At 40.7% G+C, this 25,204-nt stretch overlaps 1 protein-coding gene across 3 annotated transcripts in view; it reads left to right on the top strand.

Annotated features, from left to right (window-relative positions):
* The window catches only part of NTRK2 (neurotrophic receptor tyrosine kinase 2), a 347,706-nt gene that overhangs the window by 247,852 nt on the left and 74,650 nt on the right, over positions 1-25,204 (top strand). For all 3 annotated transcript variants that reach the window (XM_040963515.1, XM_040963514.1, XM_040963513.1), the window contains one exon: positions 18,178-18,308. In XM_040963515.1, the coding sequence (XP_040819449.1) occupies positions 18,178-18,308 (131 nt within the window). The remainder of the gene's footprint in view (positions 1-18,177; positions 18,309-25,204) is intronic.

Below are 25,204 nucleotides of genomic sequence, written 5' to 3'. Positions count from 1 at the left end.
CTTGCTCCTACCATAAAATTAATTGTTGCTAATTAGTTAAGGCTGCCAGCTCACTTTTGTTTGAGAGCCTGTCACATTCCCCTCCCCTGGTGCTGTTAATTGGCTTTCCGGACTCTGCTAGTATCCCCATGTCCAGCATCTTTCTTTCCACCATACATTCCTCTTTTAAACAATAAAGCCTGTTATTTGGTCATGGCTGGTTTAGGGTAGAGATTTAACATTGGAACTATGGAAGTCATCATGGGAAGTCTAATGCTATCAGGTGAAAAAAAATCATGGTGTACACACCATCAGGCATTATGTAAGTGCATTTAACCCCCAAATAAGCATCCCTCTTTCAAAAGCTCTCCTTTTCATTCACTGCTAAAGTCCCATGAAACAATTGAACTTAAGCTCTCAGATCCTTTCATTGTTCTGATCACTGCTGGGATGGAGTGCCCTAGGTAGAGATCATTCTAGTTTGAGGATAACCCTTCCACGTATCTGCAATGGAAGGAACTTCTGGGTTGGGCAGCTACTTGGCCACAATGGCAGCTGCCCAGCAGGGAGAGTTGAAAATATCAGTTTTAAGGGAATTGCACTGAGGTGCTCATGGTACCATGAAGGGGGTTGAGCCTGGTCATAGCCCTTGTCACCCTCAGCAGGGTTCCCACTTTAGTAACTTCTTCTGGGGAATATTGGTTGTCTAAGTGCTGGTGATATTTTCATGGGAAAAAAAAGATGATATTCCTTTGGCCTTTTTGCAAGATTGGCAAAAAATTCCTTGTCCAGTCAGCGTAAATCTATGGATGACTGCTTCAAGCAGTTATTATCATGTATGATGGTGATAAAAATAAAGGGCTTTTTCTAAACACAGTTCTGTACCAATGAAGCTTCTTCAATCCTCTGCTCATGGAATTACCAAAATGGCCAGACACAACAGAGAGAAAACTCCTGTTCACATGGAATGCTTTGTGCATGCCTTTGCCCACTTCCTGTGAGACTGAGTATTCCAAATATTCCCATGAAGCGTAATGTGACTTCATTGACTAGCAAGCAGCTGTCTGTGTGGTGGGGTGAGGTTTCTGGGTATGTGTATGTGCGTATGCAGTGCCCACACACTGAAATAGAGAGTGGGAAGTATGACATTGCTGTTGAAATACAAAGGAAGAATGAGTTTTTATTAGACTTGACTAAGGAAATTGTAGGCTGAAGCTGTGTTCTAATGTGTTCATGTCCTCAGATCAACCTGCTAAACAGTGGAAGGGAACCAACTGCAGTCAGTAGCCTTTGTGCGTTGTGGCTGGGCTGAGGTAATTGGTGCTTGAATGGAAGCATCTAGCACTAAGATTCCAGGGGAATCAAGTAATCAAGGTATTACATTTCAGTTTCCCCGTCTGATTTAGTATTTCTTGTTACTGCAATAAAACTCATCAGACCAGGTATTCATAGTGAAAAGAAATTTCTTTTAATTCTGGAGACTGAGCTGTCTGAGAGGTTGATTCTGACCTCTGTTCAACATGTGGTGAGCATCTTGCTCCACCTTCTGGTGCAGAGGATACCCCATAGTGAGACCAAAATGAACTAACTTGGGTCATCTTTCTCCTGAAGTAGAAATAGGGCAGGCATTTGTGCTTCTAAGTAAGATAACTGAGCAAATAATATTTGGCTCTGATTATCAAATAACTTGGCTATTAGGGTCCATAGCTTTCCTATCATTTTTGTTGATACCACTATAATCCAGAGCTTCATAATTATGCTTTGCATTAAGGCAACAACCTCCTAGCTATACTCTCCTTTTCTGGGCACTTTCATTTAATGTTCTGTGCAAACTGATGCCAGATAATGTGTTGTTTATGAGTATAATGACACTTCCTCTTTCAAGAACAGGTAGATACCTGTGGAATCCAATCTAGACCCCCCATGCTACCTGCAAGCTCTCCATGATCTGGTTCCACTTCCATATCTAACAGGTACTAGAGGTCATATCTACCTTGTCTCATTACACTCCTGATTGAACAGAGGAATGCTACTCCAATCCCCGTCCTTTGGGCCTTTGTTCCTTCCTCTTCTGAACCATCATTCTTTTGTCTCCACCATATGGTTCACATTTCAGTGTCAGTCTCATACCCATGTGTCCTTTTTAATAGCTGCTATTTACATCAAGATTTTGTTAAATTCATATCACTCACTCCAACAGACCCACACTTTGCAGAGTTTTCACACTTGTATCTATCTTGGTTAGTATTTTGTCTGCAAGTTTTATCTCCAGAATGAATGTATAACCTTCTTTGTTCTTAATCCTCAGAATGAACACTATGCTATTCTAGTAAAACACCTTGACTTCAGAATGCATAGACCAAGTTTGAGGTTAGGCTCTGTAACTAACTGTGTAACTTTGAAGAAGTTGCTTGCCCTCTCAAGGTCTCTGTTTCCTTAGCTGCAAAATGGAACTTGGGGCAATTTTATAGCCAGTTTCACAGAGCTGTTTGAATGCTCAAATAAAATAGCACGTGAGAGCACTTTAGGAGCTTTAAAGAGCTCCAAGACCACAAGGACCCATTATTATTGTCGCTTGTCTGTAATGTTTAAAGTTAAATTGGACCAATAAGTGTGTCTCAGAAGCACTGTGTAATCATGAACACCAAATTGCTCAACAACAATGGTCACGCCATATGACATTTAGAGCACATTTCATTGTTCAGAGTGGTTTTTCTTCAGAATACCATTTTATTGTTCCTAGTGCCCCATGAGGTCTTGTGGGTCAGAGATTTCTATTCCCACTTTTGCAGCTAAAGGAAAGAAATTGAAAGGGACAAATTTATCAAATGAGTTGTGGCAAGTCATATATGTATTTAATAGCCACAAGAAGGCTTCCATTCTGTCTCTCAATCCTTGCCTGCAATTTTGGTCATCTTCTACCTCTGCTTGCTCAATCACCTTCCCTTCCAGGCTCACTTGCAGGACACTTTTCTCTGAGGGGTGCATTTTTCCTCCTTTTCTTCTATTCTGGTAGAGCTAGGGTTGTTCCACAAGTGCTTGTGAGGATTTCATTCCTGTTCATTTTGTTATCATGTGCATGTGTGTAATATGGAGAAACAAAATGTATGCGGCATTTTATTGCTTCTTACAAATACAGTCATGCATTGCTTAATGGCAGTGATGCCTTCTGAGAACTGTGTGGTTAGGCACTTTCACTGGTGGAACCATCCTAGCTTGTACATACACAAATCTAAAGGGGATAGGGCAGGTATTTAAAACAATTAATTGCCTCTTGATGCAGTCAGGAGATCAGTAAACATGAGGTGTATGTAGTCTCTTCCAGCATGACATGGCTGAGTGTTTTAGAGTTAACTTGTTTTTAATAAGCAGAAAGACTACACTCTTAAATAAGCACATTAGAAGGATCAGCCTATGCCATAGTGAAGTAGGCTGCTACCTGCAATTTCAGTATCCCTTAATAGAGCCCTAGTTCAAATCCCAGCTTTTCTTCTTCCCAGCCACATACCTGCTAATGTGCACTCTCTCCCTTCCTCTTTCTCATCACTGTACTTTTGAAATAAGTAAATAAACTTTTAAAATAAAATCAGCACAGTAAAGACAGAAGTCACTAACACAGTGATTTGCTGTTGTTATCATGGATTAAATCCTGTACATGACTATTTGTGTAGGACCACCGTCCTATATGCAGTGACCCAAGCATCATTATGTGAGGTGTGGCTATACTATCAGTTGATTGAAGTATTCCTAGGCAGAAGCCTGGGTTGGAAAAATGACCCGAGGCCAGCATTAGACTTTCATTATTGTTACAGGTGATTCTACTTTCCTGAGAACTCAGATTCTCAGTAGGGCCTTGCCTACACAACCAGGATTTTGACACGTGTGTGTGTGTGTGTGTGTGTGTGTGTGTGTGTGTGTGTGTGTGTGTGTGTGTGTGTTTCTTTGGTCTGCTATAAGCGATGGATTACCTGATCCCTTGCCAGACTAAAGATGGGGTATGCACCGATGCAGTTTTCTCTCCCCAGGGTCAAGCCCTTTCCCACTCTCCCTAGGTGGACTGGTTCTTGGTCCCAATCAGAGAACTGCAGGTTCTACCACAGAGAGCAGTCCCAACTCTACTGCAGATCTTACATGGCATTTTGTGAGCTGAAGATTGTTCTACCTTGGCATCTATGTGTCCTCCCTTCCAAAAGTTTATTGGGAAATTTCACCCATTAGGCCTCCCAACTGCCCTGCATATAGCATTTATGGATAGGAGGCAAACCAACAGGTACATCTTACTGATTGGAACCTTATTGTCTTCAAGAAAGTGCTGTATGTAACATAGAAATTACATAGTCATAGTCATGGAGATAATGTTTTTTCTGTTGTTTATCAGTTTCAGTGTCTGGTATACTTTTAACTTTGGCATATTCTTCAAAAAAGTTTCTTTAATGCAATGTACTTGGGATATTAATAGCAATTTCTTGGAATATTGATGCCAATTTCATTCTTTGGGGGAAATCTTCATTCTGTCCAGGGCCATTTGGAGAGTTTTAACATCATTTGTGGATCATACAAAGTTATCACCTTAAACATTTTCCTGCTAAAGATACGTTGAGTCTTAAGTCCAGTCTGTGGTTAGCCTTGACAGGGTCAAACCATATGATTTCACGAACCTTATGCAGCCCATAGGCCACATGTTTCCTAGCCCTGCTTCATAACATGCCTGTCCCAGTTGTAAATGTTTCAGACTAACATGTGAACAGGAGTTTTAATCATGAAGCAAAGGCATTACCACTGTGAAAGCATCACCAGGACTCTCCTAGGGGAAGACAGTTTCTATAAGGGACTTAATTATAAAATCTGGGAAACTGTGAACAGCATTCAGATTTGTCTGCCCCTCTGTGGTGTCCTGACTGCAAAGTTTGAAAGTCATCCAGCTGGCAGCACACACACACACACACACACACACACACACACACACACAAGTCCTATCACAAGCCCAAGAAGAAAGGAACCCGAGCACCATGACTCTCACATTATAAATCTGACCTTAGCTTATAAACTGCCTGCAACACAAGGGCCTCATGATGTGAGTTCTCGCCCAAGCCTTTGCAGCTTATCAGTGAATGAGGGTGTAATTAGGCAAGAACCTAGAGATTAATCTAGTGACTACAGTGAAAGGGTATTTTGACTTCTTAGGAAAAGCTAAATTACTATTCCACTGATTTCATATGGTTTTTTATGTTCCCTGCCTTTTTCTGCTGATACACTTCTTTTTTTTTTTTTGATACACTTCTAACTTATATATAACTGATATATGTTTCTAGTAAGATAGTTTTAATAAGAGAGATGAGCGTATAGTGAAAATGCCAATGAACCTAAGTGTAAAAGAATGGGTTTTTGGCTCTGAGTTGGCTGAGAACCTACCAACTTTTCTGTCCCTAGTTGTCCTCATTTGTAAAATGAACAGCTTGTTCAAGGTCTTCAGGAACTGTGTGTGAACTTTTAGCATTGCACCTGCCATGAAGGCTTACAGTAGCATTTCCTTGAAAAGGTCTTGGAGACAACATTAAATTCAGATAGGTAAGCAACTTCCCAAGGTATGCACGATGCTCGCCTCTTATTCATAACATTGAAGTATTCACAGGGCAGATGGAAGTCCTACTGGATGAGATTTCTCAGTGGACTTGTGGAACAGGGATGGTATGGAGTTGCTAATGGTGGGAAGCCTTTGGCTCAGAGTATATCACAAAGGACTCTGTAGTGGAGATGAGACTGCTCTGCTTGCTGGAAACTTTGGTTGTTCTGAATAGGAGCTAACAGGTGTAGCAGAGAAGGAATTGAAATTACTACAGGAAAGATAGTGGTACTTCTTCTGGGGCCAATTAGGATGTTTGAATAAGATAATGAATGCACATTGCTTCCACAATGCCTGGCACACAGTTGAGGTGCAATGAATGACCATTTTCTCAACTCCCTCTTGTCCATCCTTCCGTCTTCCACAGCATCAAGTTGTTTTTGCAAAGAACGCTTACTTGGTGCATGTGGCAAGAGTGGGGTGGAGGAAAGTAGATTGCCTTGGATGATTCTAAAAATGTTGTCGAACAATTGAGAAAAACAAGTCTACAGCTAAACTCTCACAACTTCCCAAAATGATCTTTTTTAATATCATCACCACTTTTCAACATGGTCTTCATCTTTCAGTTATTGTCCACATGTTGTTGATTGTTAGCCCTTCCAAGCATCCATTTTTTCTGTGAAATGTGGGCAGTCTACATTCAAGGAAGGCTCCTGGGATGCTGACATGTAGCTCTTGGCCTCATGAAATGCCCACTGTTTCCCTATGCTCTTAAGTACTGTCGCCTTCCTCTTGTACTCAGCACTTTCCTTATACAGGCTGCAACCTGGGGTGGCTGTTTGATGTAGCAGTGAAGGTACAACTTGGGAATCCTGCATGGATTCAAACCCTAGCTCAACTCACAGCTTCCTGCCAATGTGCACCCTGGCAGATATTAGAAACTCAATCTTCCATCCACTTGAGGGACGTGAGCTCCCACTCTTGACTTTAGCCTGTCCCAGCCATGGCTGACAGTTGGGAAATGAGATAGCAGATGGGATGTTTCTGTGTGTCTATCTCTCTCTGCTTATCTGCATTTCAAATAAATAAAATCATTAAATTTGAAACAGAAAACTAACATGTGCTTTTACAGTTGTTTTCATTGAACCACAAATCATTCCTGAGCTCCCAGGAGAGAGTCCTTTAAAAACTTCATTGAAAGCCAAACTTACAAAAGGAAATTATTGTGATGCAAAAATATAATGCCATGCATAGTTTTTTTTTTCATAATACACATATTTTGGGAAATTTTCACAGTGCAAAGATTTCAAATGTTTTCTCTCCAAAATAAATTCCTCTTTTATTTCTGTTTTCCACAAATTTTTGAAATTCTCTCATCAGTATTTTTCCTTCTTGTCACTACCTAGTACCTTTCGATTGCACTATTGCTATGTTATTATGTCTTATCTCTTCCTGTCCCTGGCTAAAACAGGTGCACAGAGAAGACACTTAACTGATATAATTAGGTCATGATAAACCCCTCATTATTGAAGACATAGGTCATGTAACCCCTGAATGACCACTGATGTGTATGCATATGTATTGTAAAATTTATTTTATTAATTTGCAGGAGAGAGGAGGGAAAGAGAGGGAAAAGGAAGAGGCAGCAACATCCAGGACTGAGCCTGGCTGAAGCCAGGAGCATTTCACAATAGTGTCCCATGTGAGTGGCAGGAGCTTACGTTTGTGAGTCATCCCAAACACATTAGCAGAGTAGGATCAGAAACAGAGCAACCAATGTTCACATTGGTACTCTGACACGGGATGCCAGTGTTGCAGGTGTTGGCTTAACTGCACCACAACTCAGACCCTGCTGGTGTGCTTTTAAAGTGCTTTTGCGTTTCTGTTTTTGTTTGTTTGTTTGTTTGCTATGATAGGACTATGGCTACAGTGTTCTGTAAGGGTTTGAAATGTATGAAATTTAATTCATGTTGTAAATGAACACAGATTCTGGCCATGGATTTTGGAGGTGGGGCTTTTGAGGGGGTGACTAACACATGATAAGGTCATGAGTATGGAGCCCTGAGACTGAATCCTCATGGTTTTGTATAAAGGAACCACAAAAGGCATAGACTCAGACACGTGGCCCCCGTCTCTTGCCAAGGGACACCCTGTGGTGCTGCAGGACTCTGCCATCTGGAAGGCCACCTCCAGAGGGTTCTCCCTGATTTTGTTCCTCAAGAACCATGAAGCAAACTTCTTTTTAAAAGGTAATTCCTGGGTCTGGCACAATGGCAATGTGTCTAAATCCTAGCCTAACAATGTGTTGGGATCCCATATGGGTGCTGATTCATGTCCTGGCTGCTCTGTTTTCCATCCAGCTCCCTGCTTGTGTCCTGGGAAAGCAGTAGAGGATTGCACAAGCCTTGGGACCCTACACCCATGTGGGATACCCAAAAGAAGCTCCTGCCTTCTGGCTTCGGATAGGCTCAGTTCCAGCCATCACAACCACTTGAGGGGTGAATCAGCAGATGAGAGATCTTTGTCTCTGTATCTCCTTCTCTGTGTCATTCTGCCAATAAAAATAGATAAATCCTTGAAAAACATAATAACTCCCCTAGCCTGCAGCCTTGTGTTATTGACTATTGAAAATGGGCTGGTGTAGATCTTCCCAAGGAAAATAAGAGGTTTCTTTTATAGCAGGAGCATTCCTCTGTGGGTACTTTGACAAAGGCCGAGTACTCGGAAGATATCTGTCCATCAAAATAGCTTAGTAGGTTGTTGAAGGAAGGAATCTTTCTGTGAGGAGAGCATGGGAGAATCCCTGTGACAAAACAGACACCAGTGTGGAGCCCAGAAATGTAGGCTTCTGCACCCATTTCAGGAGGGGTCTTGAGTGGAGCCTTCCAAGGATAGTTTCCAGTCTTGAGGGAAGAAAGAACTCGAGACATCAGGGATAGAGTTGGAGGGGTAAGGCAGGGAAGATTGTCTAGCCCACCTGCCAGGATTTTGCACAATCATTCTGCATAATGATTCTTGAAAATACAAACATTGTCGGGGCTGACTGACAAGTATTGTTCCAGCAGGGAGAGCTGTCATGGCAAATCAATCCAATTCTACCACATGCCAGTGTGTAGAACAGATATAATTTTGGCTGTTAGGAGATGTCAAAGCGAAGGATGTACCGTCTGTGTATTTGGAAGGGCGGTGTTCCTTTTAGTCTTACAGCCGAAAAGATTTCTGAGACTCTTCCCCTGTGGCTGTTTTCTCCAAGAAGTTGTTGGAATTTAACTTCAAATAAGTCCTTTGCTTTTATCTGTTGCCGTGGCGATTGTTCAGGTTAAATAAAGCTCTGCTCTCTCCATCCCTTTAACCACTTGGCTCACATTCAGGTGTTGAAATCCAGGTCAGAGGTGAAGGGGTCATTGACTGCCACAGGCTGTTGTATGAAGCAGCTGAGCAGGGACCTGGTACCTTCCCAGAACGTAAGGTCACCTTGCCAGAGTTGGCCTTGTCCATCCATGCACCTGACATGAGGCTCATCTTGAGGGTTTAGGATGACTGGAGCTGAACTTCGAACTCTCTGAAGTCCTGCCTGACTCCTGCAGTAGCTCAGTGCTATGATAAGCATTAGGGCTAAGGCCTCTAGAAAGCGCTTCCCATCAGCTCCCTCTTCCTGGGATGCAATTTTCCTACCCCACTGTACTCTTGTACCTTTATTAGAACTCTCTCATACCAGCAACTCTCCTCCTCTGCTCTCTCTTCCTTCCTTCCCTCTCTCTTAGTGTGTGTCTGCTCAACTCCTTACCCTCTATTCTTCTGCCTACCTTACAAATACTTTCCAATCTCCAACATGATCAAAGCTCCCAGCCTTTGGTGTCATGGTGCTCTCTGAACTCCCTGTCAGTTCTGGCTCTTCCTTGGGCCTTCTCATAGAACTTGTAGCCTCCCCATGAGCAATTTCTTTTTCCTTTTTTTTAAAAAAGATTTATTATTATTATTTTTTTTTATTATAAAGTCAGATATACAGAGAGGAGGAGAGACAGAGAGGAAGATCTTCCATCCGAAGGTTCACTCCCCAAGTGAACCACAACGGCCAGTGCTGTGCCGATTTGAAGCCGGGAACTTCTTCCAGGTCTCTCATGCACTTCTTCTAGGTCTCCCACGCAGGTGCAGGGTCCCAAAGCTTTGGGCATTCTCGACTGCTTTCCCAGGCCACAAACAGGGAGCTGGGTGGGAAGTGGAGCTGCTGGGATTAGAACCAGTGTCCATATGAGATCCCGGCATGTTCAAGGTGAGGATTTTAGCCGCTAGGCCACTGCGCCTGCCCTCCCCCCCAACCCATGAGCAATTTCCAACAGTAATCCCCCCTCCTGCTCCACTTCCTTCCGTATTCAGCCTTCTGTTGTCCTCTTTTTCATCTGTGGCTCTCACTCTTTCTGCTCCCTCCATGTTCATCTTATCCTACCATTTCCCTTAATCACCATTAGAACCAGATCGTTGGAAGCTTCAGTCTTAAGGGCAGTCATAATCATGTGCCCACTGATGTGTTCTTATCAAAGGTCCTCAGTGTGCACTCACGGACTGAGGGCAATGTGCAGTGGAGCTCATCTCAGATGCTATTTACACTGCCCCCCACCACCTCGCCAGCCCTTCATTGAAACATGAGAATATCAAGGTACAAAGCAATGAAATCATTGATTCAAGAGCATATGTGCAACTGGGCCAGAATTTAACTGCTCAGTGATATATTCAATATCTTCTATGACCCAGCCTCATTTTCTTTTGAGAGTGTATTGCCTGCTATTTCTCTCCAGAAAAATACCTATAAACCAACAAACACAAGATGAACTTTTGTTTTTTCAATCCACCCTGGGCCTCTTTTCTCCCAATTTTTGCTCTTTTGTCTGCTTACACCTTAAACAGACTCTTTGCCACTGTGCTTTTCTTTAATAACTCATCTATTTTTACATGTTCATGTTATTATTTATTCATAAAATAATGTGGATTGCCTAATGTGTGGTAGGCCCAGCAGTAGATTCAGGAAAATTAGACCTATTTGTCAACTCCATGCCCAAAGCAATCTTGGATATTCCCTTGGCATTTATTTCTTGCCTCCATGTGGATGTGAAAAGCTCTGGGCTCTCTGTGCTGTGCTTTGGCTGAGGGTGGGTTTTATGTTTATCTCTCATTGAGCTCCACAATGAGAAGTATTATTGGGAAACTCCCCATCCACTCCAGGGACAAGGTTGGATATGTTGATCATCATGCCAATTAGTATCCTCCACATCAAACCCATGTAATATAATCCTTTGACAACTAGCTATGATGAAAAAAAAAATCTTACTTTCCAGAAAGTTCTCCCTGTACTTTTGTTTATGGGTGGTCAAAATTGTGTAAATCGCTGTTTGCTTTTTGGCTTTACTTGCCAGAGAGCTTAGAGTCAAATTATAACTTAAGTTTAATCACCACTTGGGACCGTAGAATCCACATGTTTGTGTTTCTTCCTAATGACTTGGCTTAGCTCTCTATTCCATTTCTCCTGGCTTGAACTGTTGTTCAAGGTTTTTGTTTTCTTTATGTTGTGTAAAATGTTTGACATCTTCCATGAACAATGTGAAGGTGACAGTGAATACCCTTTTGTATATTCATGTGCTTTTTCTGCCCCTTCAATGGCTAGTCCTTAAACGCAGGGATTGGTGCTCTTCTCCGTTTTTCTAGGCTGCAGAAAAATGCCCAGGCATTTTTAATAACAGTTGAATGAATTACATTCATACAAATAAAACGGTCTATGTGTTGAACTCAAATATTTTCTCTTTCCCTTTACTTGTCTTTAGAAGACATAGGAAATGCAGAATATTGTAGCACAAAGAATTCAGACTTCCTAGTACTAGTTACATCACCTTGGATGATCCATTTAGCTCATCCAAATCGTTTCATTTTTCTTTAATCTGAAAAGGGAAAAAAGAATGCCCTATCCAATTGCAATGAAGATTGATGACTCACATAAAACTATTAGTCCATTCACTGGCTCACATGGCCATTATTGCAGGTGAGGGTTCTTCCTCCTTTTTCTATCTTCCAGTGGAAATTATATTTGGATAAAGATAAGAAAGTGGATTGCTCCATAATCCCATACAAGTCAATTAATTGCAGTGTCATCTGTAAAATAAATGTGACTATTGACCTCTTTTGGAGGGATTTGGAAATTAATTGACCATAATGCACATTGAATTTTTGTGTTTTTTTTTCCCTGAAAAGTGTGTGAGAATGGCTTAGTTTCATGACATATCCTATTTTATCATCATTATTATTTATGAATATTTGATCTTTTCTTGCCCTGGTGTGTTTTATTTCTGTGGTCTTAATTGCATTTGTTTTCAATTTAGCACTAACTTAGATCTTAGTAAAAATGTAGATAAAATTCAAAAATATAATTCCTATTTTTAACATAAATTTACCTGTCTGTAAGTAGATGATTTATCTTATTTGCTACCCAACTCATACATCAAGATAACCCATAAGTGATGCTTGCTAATTACATTTTAAGTCAAGTTTGAGCACTTTACAAAGTATTTTACATTCTGCTATTCACACTTGTATTTTGTGTTTATTGGCAGTTTTCTAATACAGCTTCTCAATATGTGATCATTGGGCCATTTCCATAATCCACATGGATGTTTCAAGTATCTGTGGCAAAAAGACACTAACTAAATGCAATACCTGTTTTTACTTTAGAATCTTCACTGTATTCAGACCTGAGGAGAGATTTGTGCAAGGGTACAAGGGTGACGCTATAGAAGAAAGGGACGTAAGTGCCAACCTGGCTACCTCATGGCTTTCCAGTTCACCCTCTGAGGTTTCCCCACTGATTTGCCAGACATGGGGGTGTTGACATCAATGAGTTTTCAGTTCTCCTCCTCTGTGACACTGAAACCCACAAGATAGAATTGAGGTGGGCCTAGCATTTAGGACTTTATGGCAAAAATGATTTTAGGAGCTCTAATGATAGAACATTAACTTCTAGGATGGATGAGGAGGATTCAGAAAGTTTATGGAAAATGAAATTAACATATATTTAGTTTGTGCAAAAGACTTTTGACATCTGTGTATGTGAAGGGTGATAGAGAATTATATAAAAGGGGATGATGTTGTGGCACAGTGAGTTGAACCACTACCTGGAGAGCTGATATTGCATATGAGCATATGGCTGCTCTACTTCAGATCCAGATCTGAAAATGCACTTGAGAAAGCAGTGGAAGATGGCCCAAACACTAGGTGGGAGACCTGGAAAGAGATCTAAGGTACTGGCAAATGTTTGGCCCAGTCCTAGCCATTGTGGAGGCTATTTGGTGAGTGAATCAGCAGATGCAAGGTTTCTGTTTCTGTGTGTGTGTGTGTGTGTGTGTGTGTGTGTGTGTGTGTGTGTAGCTATGCTTTTAAAATAAATAAAATATTTCTGAAAGAATGAAAAGCACACAAAAATATGTAATATAAAGAGAATTATACATAAACTCCAATTATTTTGCATAAAAATAAGCCTAGCATTTAATTACATTTTTCCATGAACTTTTTGAAGTGCCCTTGTATTGCATTAGATCACCCTATTTAAAACTTTAAAACATCTTGTATTTTAATTGCAAATCACTTCGTATTTGGTATATATCAGACACTCAATAAATACTCAACTGAAGTTCTGTATGCTAGGCAGTTTATGTCCACTCAGCCAACCTTTTCTGTGAAAGCCATTATTAAGGAAATGGGAAACACATGTTTCTTATTTGAGATCATAAGCAGATAGAATTACGTGTATTTATGTTTTTATGTTTTAGATTTAGCAACATTGGATATAGATACAGGTTAATACTTTACTGTCTCTGTAAATATAACATTTGCTTTCAGGAAGAAATACCAAAGATATAAGAATCTTTACAAACTGCTGGAGCTACTTGGTAACCCAGTGTATCACAATGCATTCTGGTCATGACTACAATGATTCTGACCCAAATCTGGAAACCTGTTCCTTTTGGGACTTGTGGAGCAAATGGCTAAGATACGCCTTGTGTGCAGACCACATGAGTTTAGGTGTGCAGTTCTTCCAATTCTAATTGATGCCCTCTCCTCTTTGGCAGGGTTAATATCAAAGAGAATGGGTCTAGGAAATGCTTTCTGTTGGTTAATCAACTATTGTTTAAATTTTAGGAGCCGTTTAAGGTGCAATGGTCTTTCTCTCTCTCCCTTGATGCATTTATGTATTTGAAAGACAGAATTAGTAGACAGAAGGACAGAGAGAGAGAAATTTTCAACATGCCTATTCACTCCTCAAATGGCTACAATAACCAGAGTTTGGCAAGACCATCTAGAAACTCCATCTCGGTTTCCTATGTGGGTTTCAGGGGCCAAAGTAAGTGTACTACCTTCTAATGTTTTCCCAGATGCACTGACAGGGAGCTGGATCAGAACCAGAATAGCCAGGACTTGAACCAGCATTTTTATGGGATGCTGGTGGCATAAGTAGTTGTTCATTATGCTGTACCATAACACCAACTCCTTCTTTTTAAATTTTTTTCTTATCACAGTTATTCATAGTGAGTTTAAAGCAGTTTACTCCTGTTTCCACTTAAAAACAGAGAAGTGACTGATCCAGAAAAATAAAAATGAAAAGGAAGCATGTAAGATTTATGCATGCTTACAGGCTGGCTTGTTTGTTGTATAATTCTAACACTCCTTTTTCTCAGTAGATGTGGTATGAAATGAAATATTTTTTAAAGGGCCTTTTAAGGCAATAATACTCAGCTAAGAAGCTGGTCAGAGTGGAAATCTAATTTGTTCCTTTCTCATTAAGTGTCTTGGTCCCAGAAAGAAAGTCAGTATAATGGTTTACAAACAGCCGAGTTCAACCTTCCAATACCTGGCCTCTTAGCTTCTGCCTTGAAAGACTTGGGATAAAGAGCAACCTAGTGTTTCTGTACTTGAGCCAAGCTCAGTGGAGAGGCAACATGTGAGCCAGGAGTTCTGTGGTCATGGGAGTAACTACAATGTCAGCACCAAGGGCCCAGGGTTGATGCAGTCTGGTGATTTCTTGGGTGAGATGCTTGAAAAGATCTGGTTGTCTAGCAGGAAGAGAGGGAGTAATCAGATGAAGAATAGGTATGGCATACATTAGGGCTACAGAAAAGACATGGATGTGATTGGGATATAAGTAAGGCTTCATTTGACTCAGCGAGGTGAAGGCAAGCTTAAAGGAGAATTAGGGTAGAAGGAGCTTATGGATTGAAGGGCAGTGAATTCAGAGGGAATGATGAGAGAATTTGTAGGAGAGGAAAAGGGCTGTTAGCTATGGCAAGGATTTGCAATATCAGAAGGAAAGGCTGCTTAAAGAGGGACTTCCTGCCAGTTTGAGGGAAATAGGAAACAAAGCCTGTTGGGCTCTGTCCTGTAGGGAGAATGGGAAGAAATGCTTAGCTCAGTGATGGGGAAGCTTTGGTACATCATCACCTACATCCAAAGGGCTGCTATCAATTAACTAAGAAAATATCATGAAAATAATGTCTGTCTGGGATCACTATTGCTGGAAATAGTGTTCAGGAATACTTGCATATTTCTAACTGCCAGAAAATATGAAATACAAATGCAAAGTTACTACCCATCCCCCAAGTAGCTTCTGATCTCATAAAAGAGAAATTTGTTTAATTTAGAGGGACTATCTTGGCAAAAGAACACCATTCAGACAATACATGCCTCAGACTGCAACAAAGCAAATGAATGCAGATAACCTGTTTCCTAAAGGAATGATGTATCTACTGCTTTCTGGGTCAATGTGTGAAAATGGGTCTAATCAATGTGATAAAACTGCAGCTTTATCAGTTTCCTTTCCACCAACTTCCCCAACTGCTTGGGCTATTAAAAGGGGGAAAAAATGTAAATCAAATGCAGAGAAAGTTAAATACTTGCCTTGGTGTGGTTAGAGGGTGAAGTAAATCAATTTAATTCCCAATGAACATGTGACAGCCAGAGAGTTAAATATTAGATTTAAGTAGGACAGCTAATTTCTTGCAAGAATTATATCTGTGTCTTTATATGGGTACTCTACCTAATGAATACATTCCTTTCCCCTTAAATTCAGACACTGCTGGTAGAGCATGAGAGATTAATATATATTTTATATTCATTAATATTGTTGCTCATAAAAAGACCTTTTGATTTTTCTCACCCTGAGTTCCCAGAGGTTCATACAGGCATTCACAGCCCAAAACTCCATGAGTTATCAGTGAGAAAAAAAATCCCATTAAGGAGAAACCGGATTTACTGCTCCCATTTTGAAGTTGAATCTGAAAAGAAATTATATAAGGATCTGCAAGCAGGGAATGGATAAATCAGTGGTGGTATAGTCCTTCTATAGAATATTATAAAGTAGTAAAGGGAAAGAATTACTGCTATACACACAATGGAATTCAATCTCATGGATATTGTGTGTATAATATATATATACACACACACACACACAATATAAACTATATATCTAGTTTAATCGACATAGATTTGAACCCAGGCAAAGCTTTAGCAATCTCTTGCAGGGTCACAGCAGTAATGGTAAACTTAAAAAGGAAATCATTGGCACAAAATTTAAGATAATGATTATCGCTGTGAGATGAATAGGGAAGTAGATGTAATTAGGAAAGAACTCAGCAGTCCTTCTGGGGGGCTAGTGATCTATTTCCTAATGGGATATGACCTCACAGATACTTACTTAGTTATTTTAATTTAAACTGTAAAGCTGCACTTTAATTCCCATTGGTGTAATACAGCTCATAAGCAAGAATCGAATGTGAAGAATGATGATGGAGTGATGCCATGACACTCTGTGCGTTTAGCCCCTGAGGCCTTACACTTAGTTTCAGGAAACATGCAGGGCTTGCTGTCAGATTCTGGTGTTTACAGAGATGAAACAATTGGGGGACAAATCAGAACACAAGCAAGCACAATTCAGGCTAGCCTGTGGGTTCAGAAAAGGTCTTTGTTCACCAAGGTGGCTCTGAAAATATATCTGAGATGTTGAGAATTTTGAACTTGGCTTTGGAGGGTGAACAAAATCAAGAAAGCCAGAAGATGGTTTGTACTCATGTCTCCTTTTCTCGTATGCATCAGCCCTTGGGATATCTAGCACAATTTGAGGTTGGAAAGAGACTTTGTATATCAGAAGGAAAAAACACAGCTAAGTTCAGATGTACTAGGTTCAAAATCCATTCCTGGATTGTGAATCTCTAGAATTCCTGTAAATGATTCCCACATTTGTGAAGCACAGACAGATGTGATTCTCAGAGATCTATGAGTGAGATGAAATAGCACCATTGGCCTCATATCCAAAGCTCTCAGGGAAGAGGGACATCACAATCTCTTTATACTATGTTTCCTCCATGGATCCTGAAATCTCAATAGGCATAGCATTAACACAGAACCTACTTACACTCTCCAGTATACTTTGAAATGCCCTAGGTTACTTATAACACCTCATGTGCTATAATTGCTAGATAAGTGGTTGTTACACTGAATTGCTTAGGGATTACTGACAAGGATAAACGTCTGCACATGCTCAGTGTGGATGTTGTTGTGATAGTTCAATGCATAGTTGGTTGAAGCTGTGGATGCAGACCACACAGATAGAAAGGACCAGCTGGAGCTACCATTCAGGGAGAAAGAATTGAGAAAAGAATGATGATTGACACCTAGGGGAACTGCTATACTATAGGAATCAACCTTTTATGTGCTTTGTGAGCATGAGCAAAATGGCATTGTAGTTTTGTCCTCAGCCTTTGAGCATCCCCATTAGCTGTGTCCTTTTGCGCACTGCCTTTCCCTGGATTCTACCGTGCAGCTAATAGATTCTGAAGACCCCTGACTCTCACTTCCTTCACTGCCAAAGCAGACATGTGACTAGGTGACTTGAGCCAGCTCTCCTCTCGTCTGTAGAAATACTGTATCCTCAGATTCATCCACACTACTCTCTTCTTCTCTTTAGACAAGACTGTGGTATGATTTTAGGAAGCTGCTGAGGAAATGAGCCTTTCCCAGAGACCAGGTAAACCTTTCTAGTCTTGACAAGCAGACTTGCTGAGGCTCAATCCCAGTCTAACCTGCTCACTAAAAGGCTGAAACTATGGGGAGACCAGTGTCTCGTTCAACGATTCACATGCTTACATTTTCTCTTGATGTTCGCTGAGTTGAGTCTCTGAGAAATCTCAGATGGCTTCACAAAGAATTAGGGATTCCTGGCTTCCTCTTTCTGCCTTTTCTCATTGCAAAAAAAAAAAAAAAGACAAATAAATGCAAAGCACCTGGTTTATGAGAGACCTGTCATTAATGTTACTTCCCTTCTTCCTCCCCTTCCTTAGTTTGTAAAATTCAGTACCAATATGTTATAGCCAACAGGTAGTTTAACACATTCGTTTCATCAAAAACAATCATTGAGTTCTGGAGAAGTGAAAGAAGCCTCCTGTTACTCAATGCAAGGATGGACAATAAGCTTCTCCTTTGGCTCACTGCAAGCAGAGGCAAGAACAGTAGGCCTGCAAGCTCACAGGGCAGGTCACCATCTCCCTACCCTCCGTGTCCACCTCCCTACACTTCCATTCCAACGTCTCTTCTTTGTTTTGCAGTTGTTCAGCACATCAAGCGGCATAACATTGTTCTGAAAAGGGAGCTAGGAGAAGGAGCCTTTGGAAAAGTTTTCCTAGCTGAATGTTATAACCTCTGTCCTGAGCAGGACAAGATCTTGGTGGCAGTAAAGGTAAGAGAACATTCCAGAATATCTCCTTACCAATGATCACCCTAACATGTAGACATCTTTACTTTATTATATGTTTGAGACCATTTCAGGAGTAAATTATGTCTGCATTGGTGGGTGTGTCCAAATTCTTGTAACTAAATTGGTAGTCAAGAGGATGTTTGGGGCACCTCCAATGATCAGGAGTTCTTCTTGGGGACAGTTGATCAGCCTGCAAGCTCTCAATAGCTCTCAGCTACTCTTCCAAGTCCATATAACTAAATTCTGGCTAGAGGTCAGTGGGTGAAATAGCATTCAATCAGATAAGTGTTGAAATATTAAACTTATCTCCTCTGATTGCTTGGTGCTTACGTCAAATTTAGCTGAAGCTTCTATCATGTTCAAGGTTCTAGAAGGGAAAATTGTGGACATTCTTTCTTAGCCTCCATTCCACCGAGTCCTCTTCTTATACCTTGTCGGTCCTGCCCCAGGGTTTCCAAAACTCATGGATTTTATCCACTGCACATATGATTACATCCAGGAAGTACTTGTCATCCTCTGTGGAATTCTACCACATTGAGAGACGGGAAGAATGTTCTTACAAAATAATAAATTCTGAGATCCATCATAATTACAGCCCCCAAATTCAAAGCCACTATCTTCTTTTCAATGAGAAAGCTGATATTATTGGAAGGGATATACTTTCCATCGAACCTTCTAAAATGCAAAGATTAGCAAAATAACACAAAGAATTTCAGTGTTTCTTGACGTTTGTACTTTCAAAATCTTTTAGAACTTGCCCAAACAGTGGGAAATGCATGTCAAACAATTAACTGATGCATTTATTTAGGGACGGGCATTTGTGCAGTTTTTAAGGCACTGCTTATGGCGCCTACATCGTGTTTCAGGGTGTCTGGATTGATTGCAATCTGGGCTGTGCTTGTGATCCCAGCTCCCAGCATGTGCTGGAAGGCACTGACTTAGCCAGATGGTGTCTCAGACACTTGGGTTCCTGGCACCCACAGGGGAGATCCAGATTGCATTCCAGCTCCGTGCACTGGCCTGGCCAGGCCCTGGCTGTGCCCTCACTACTGCAGGCATTTGGGGAGTAAGCCAGCAGTTGAAAGTTTTCTCCTTTTCTGTCTCCATTTCTCTCTATCTCTGTGCCTATAAAAGTAATCAATTATGTATATATATGTATACACACGTTTATGTGTATATATACGTATATATAATACACACATCTATGTATACACATAATGCATGTATTTATTAAAGTAGATCAGTGCTGGGGTTGGTGTGATGGCTCAGTTGCATAATCTTCTTTCTACAAGTGCCAGCATCCCTTATCGACACCTGTTCTTATCCTGACTGTTCCACATCCCATCCAGCTTCCTTGCTGAGGCCATGGAAAGCAGTGGATAATGGCCCTAAGCCTTCGAACTCTGTACCCACATGGGAGACCCTGAGGGGGTTCCTGGCACCTGTCTGTGGCCATTACATCCATTTAGGAAGTGAAACAGCAGATGGAAGATCTTTCTGTCTCTCCTTTTCTCTATAAACCTCTCCAATAAAAATAAGTAATTCTTTAATATTAAGTCACTACCAAATGAATACAGAGAAAGCTAATGTGACAGAATTCAACTTCTTGACTTAATATAACATGGTTAATCTTTTTTTTATCATATTTTACTTCTATACACCAGGAACAGTTTTTATGAATGGAATTTATTTATAAATGATAATCAGGACAATTTCTTTTTAGAAATTAGGTACGTATCTGATCCTTAGAGTTCAAATGTGCAAAATAAGTAAGGAGAGAGATAACTTACCATCTTGTAGATGAATTTACTTCTGTTCAATTGCCTCCAAATAGAGAGTTTGTGTAATTGTTCCCCTTGTCATTGATGGACGTTGACAAAGTGGTGGCAAAATGGGCATAGTATTCCTAAATTCTCAGAAGGGGTAGAGGAGGTGCCCACAGCTATACTTGAAGTTGAATCTAGGGATGTGCAGCATCCTCTGCCTGAGGAGTGGTGTTGATCTTGAGGTTGATATTGGAGAGAGAGGATTAAGGGGGAATTCTACAGAAGGTTAGGCCTGATGGGTAAATGCTGTTAGAGTTGTTCAGTGATTCTAGATATATTTCATTACTGCACTATTACTGTCTCCTTCCTTTCCCTTCCCCCACCCCCTGCTCCATTTACTCAAGAAGGTTTTGTTGTCATCTTTTTAGCACAAAATGTTCAGAACATTTGACAGTGTTATGTCTGCACTTTTTGCTTTCTTCTTGTTTTTTTTTTAATTTTGTATAAATGAAACCATTAGGTGTTTCTATTTTTTAAAAATTCGTAGACTGCTGGAATGTTAGAGCTGGAATAATATTAGGGAGCATCTTATTCCAGCCCAGTCACTCATGACATACAAGGCTACAGGAAGACCCTGGTGCATACTCTGAGCTGACCTTTTGTGCCTGCTGCTCGCAGGCCAACTGAGAAGCTCATTGCAACCCTTCAGACTCTGATTTCACTTAAGGGTGTTCCAAGGTGGCAATCTTGAATTGTGAGACACCTTTGGAGGAATAGGAATCCTGAATTACAATATAGGGATGACTGGGAGACTTGGCCAGCTAAAGAAATAGATCTAACAAGTTTCTCAATGATACCCCAAGATTTCCACTCAGCATTATCTATTCTTTGTTCTGTGCCTGCCTCTATGCTCCTCTTACAATGCCCTTAGGGAGAGGTTATTACATCTTGAAATCCAGGAAACCCTCAGCCCTTATATACATTCTACCTCATGCTGCATGCAAGCTAAATAGGGCATGATTCCTAACAAAGAAGGGTTATCTGGGGACAGAAATGTTCAGTCACTAATATCTGGGCCAGCTGCTTTACTGACCAAGGGGTGCCTCTCCCCGGGCATATTTCCCATGCCCAGTGGGGCCCTTTCTTGTTTAGATCTCAGTCTCAGTCTCCATCCTACCCCAGAACCTTACCCCAAGCCTGATCTTCTCAACACCTCATAGTTCTGCCAAACCCTGTCTGCGAATTCTTGACAAGGGTGAGCATTTTCTGTAATCAGCACTGATAAACAAATGCAAATAAAAAAGAGAGAAGGGGAAGAGTTGACTATCAAATCTTAACTATTCCCCTTCTTGTTAGAATTCAAATGAAACTGTCATGTCAAATGCAGAGGACTAAGTGCCTGTTCATGAAAAATACACACTAATTCCAAGGTCACAGCTCTGTGACCTCGAAAAAGAACATTTGTTGAAACCACAGGTTGTATTTATACTGAGTAGCATAATTTCGAGTTTAAAGAGGACACTCCTTCCAGCTCTAGACTTCAGAGGCTACAGTCACAGAAGGGGTGAGTTTGACTTACTACGATGAGCTCCAGGGCAAACTGGATCAGAATAACCCCCCTGGGCCTTCCACAAGGCAGCTTCTTGCCAGCTTGATGTGCTCATTTATAGGGCTTTGGGCCAATGAAAAGGATATTAAAAGACTGTCTCAATAAGCCTGGGAGGAGAATGTCTATGGTTCATTCCTGACCACAACAAAGGCACTTTTTAAAAGGAATGAACTGAAGTGAACACAGCTTCAGGGACTGAGCAGCCTCTTACCTCTCTGGAGTGACTGCCGTGGTTGCTTTTCTTCCATTGGCGGCATCCAGGGATGTTTGAGAGCCTTTTTGCTGTTGCCTAGCAACCCCTGCAGCATTGATTATGCATGCTAAGAAATAGAAGCTATTGTCCCCTTTCCTTCTCTAGAAGGAGCTGCTTGGGTTTGAAACTCAAGGCTTAACAGTGAGATTGACAGATGTCAGAGTCCTGCAAATTCTACCTGCAGTTGTCCCGGATGATTTAAGAGCCTGCAGTAGTCACAGGAGTGGGCTCAGGATGGAAGGGAGCTGAAGATGTGTGCAGGCATTTGAGGAGAGGCTGAACATGCCTCTCCTTTTTGCATACCTGCTTGCTTGGATCCAGCCAGATTGCCCTTTTCTTGATATTTTTTGGATGAGCTTTGTTTTTCTTAGTGAAATAGATTTGTCAGCCACTTCTTCCCTTTGTATTGGGTTGCAATTGAAGGACTGATAGAAAGGATGAAAACCCAGGAAACTGGTCTTCTGATTCTGCTGGGTTGCTTCACCTTTAAGGAACTCATTTGCCAAGGAGACATTTCAAAGATGGCTGCATTAGCTATTTTTGACTCCGTCCAACCTGCACTTCAATAACTACAAATCCCACAACATTTGCTTGTACTGTGAATGCATGCTGAGTTCTTTTTTAAAATCTAGCCATAAGTGTGCTTTGTAGAATTGAGTCCCTCTCTCCCCCACTTTCCCACTTGATCTGGTGTATTTCTAGAAACATAAAATGTTGAGTATGTGAAAGACACATACATATACATATAACTCATGCTTTATAACTTACAGATGAGAAAATTGAGACCCAGGAAAATCCAGTTACCTTCTCAAGGTGTAAATGAAAACAAGGTGGGAATACTTGTTTAAAATAAGAGAGTGAAAACTGGGTTCAGCAGGCGCTTTCTTTGAGTTCCCACTTACTAAAACATTTGCTTTTCATGGCTCTGAATTCCTTCTTGTCCACAGAAGAATTAATGATGTTTTTCTACCAAGGGTTTTGAAAGTTAACTGATATGCCCTCTAGCACATTACTATGAGATAGAGCCAAAGCAGTACACTGTTTATTTTCACCATTCCAGTGTCCAGATGCACTACCTGACCCCTTGGTCCAAGTAACTTCTACTTGTTCATTAGCTCTTAGTTCAAGAAACCCTCTTTTGAAGAATTGTCTTTTGCCTGATTTCCTGAGAAGGAAAGATTTCCATGTCTTATGCAATTAAAGTATCTGCACATGATCTTTACAGATTGTGTCCAGGTTTACAGGCTACATGTGTATTTTTGAGCTTGTTTATTGTATCACACTGAATGTTTGTATTCTCCATTACAGTTACCAAACTCTTGAGCACATTGCCTCTATGCAATAACCCTAAATGAATGTTTGTTGAATGAGTGAGAGATGGATAGATGGATGGGTGGATGGATGCACACAGCACATACATAATAGCTTTTCAATAAACAGTTGACATTTTTAGGTAAAGAAGTGATTTGATGAACAATCAATAGCCATAGAATTTGATAGTTGTAAGATATAAATATCCATATAGTGAAATTTAATGAGAAATCATTGAAGCAATTATTGGAAATGTGTAGACGTCTAGAGCTATTATTGATACTCTTTTGCTTATTATCAGTATCTTTTCAGTGTCCGAATAGGAATCCAGCAAGATAAAGTCATTATGCTCACACATAGCTTGAATGAGGTCATTTAATATCAGATCTAAGACGAAATTCAGCCCAGTGCTTCTTGTGCACCATTTTGATTAATGAACTTTTACATATACCCTAGCTATGGCCCTTCAGCACAATGTTGCTTATGAAACAGTGGAAGGAGAGTGCCTGTTAGATTCATTTGTAAGGAACCAATTGCAGATCTTCCCAAGCAAAAAGTTAATTCAAGAGCACAAGTGGAAATAAGGACAGCTGGATTCCTGAAGGAATATTTTGGTTTCAGGGGAATACAAATAAAGCATCACAATCAGCTTGGGCACAAAGAACAATGTAATGCTCCTTGGAAACCCAATTCAAGTGGATTTAAACAGAGAAGGAAATAGATTGGCTCCTGGAAATCCGCAGGAAAACCTAGATACGGTATCCTAGCTTAATGTTCTATTGAATCCAGAGAGTCAACAATTCTGTTTCTCTTTTTCTCCATCTCTTGGCTCTGCTTTCCTCTGCATTGGCTTCATTCACAAGCAGGTTCTTGCCATGCTGTGGTAGGGATGTACTTGGCAGCAATGGCTCTGGCCTTAGATTCTGCCATCGTAGCAATGCAAAAGAAAGAAAGCTCCTCTTTCCTGATAGTCAGGAAAATGCCCAAGGAATGACTCCGGTGGCTTGTCTTGACCTTCTGGCCAGAAAAAGTAGTATTCTGATTATCCAGGCCTGGGTCACATACTCATCTCAAGAAATGAAATATGGAATCCACTATGAGAGTACTTCAAGGAAATCACTGAAAATGGAATTAAAAGAAAAGGTTATTTTAATACATTTTTAAAAATACACGCCTTTTTTGTAATATGTATTTTTGTGGATTTTTTTAAATGATCTCTAATAGGAATGGATTTTCTCTTTTGGTACCCAAATAAATGTATCTTTTGATTTCATTTTTCACGAACCATTTGAAGTACCCTTTTATATACAACATGTTTGCATCGATCTTAGGAAAGAATTGGATCACTGAAAGAAAGCATGTTAGAAATGCTGCAGTTAAAAAAAGGAGAAAGATCTAACAGGACAAAAAAAAGACAGCAACTCAAATGGGAACTGCAGTACAGTGAGGCCTCTCTCTGATGGCAACAGTTGGGATCTAAAAGCTCACTCAGGATCTGAAGTAGCTCTTGTGATGGTCCCTTCTTTATATCTCAGTGGCAGCCATCAGGAACTCTCTGGGCTTCGCTGTAAGTGCAGTGCAGTTGTCTGTTGCCTCTGCTTGTCCCTAATATCTACCTGCTGTGTCCACATGGAATACTGCTGGCCTCGTCTCATTTAGATTCCATGAAAGGAAAGTTGCTGTGGGTCCAATTGCTCCACTTAGTCATCTCCAACGTCACTGAGATTTTCCACCTGCATACGGTTCAATCTTCAACGGTAGTCATCTGGGACACAAGAAGTGATCTAAGGGGAAACAGAGCCAATAGGGCTACTTGCTCCAACATGTATCAATATCCCTTTCCCACTATCTCAACATTTAACCTTCAGAGATCTGGTTTTTGTCTTGTTAGCCACTTTGATGGCCCTCTTTTCCAGCTTATCTCCAGTTCATCTACAAC

Source organism: Ochotona curzoniae, unplaced genomic scaffold (genome assembly GCF_017591425.1).
Source record: "Ochotona curzoniae isolate NIBS_2020 unplaced genomic scaffold, NIBS_Ocur_1.0 scaffold_3208, whole genome shotgun sequence".
Classification (NCBI taxonomy): domain Eukaryota; kingdom Metazoa; phylum Chordata; class Mammalia; order Lagomorpha; family Ochotonidae; genus Ochotona; species Ochotona curzoniae.
Note: the sequence above shows the minus strand (reverse complement) of the source record. Positions and strands in the feature narration are given on the sequence as shown.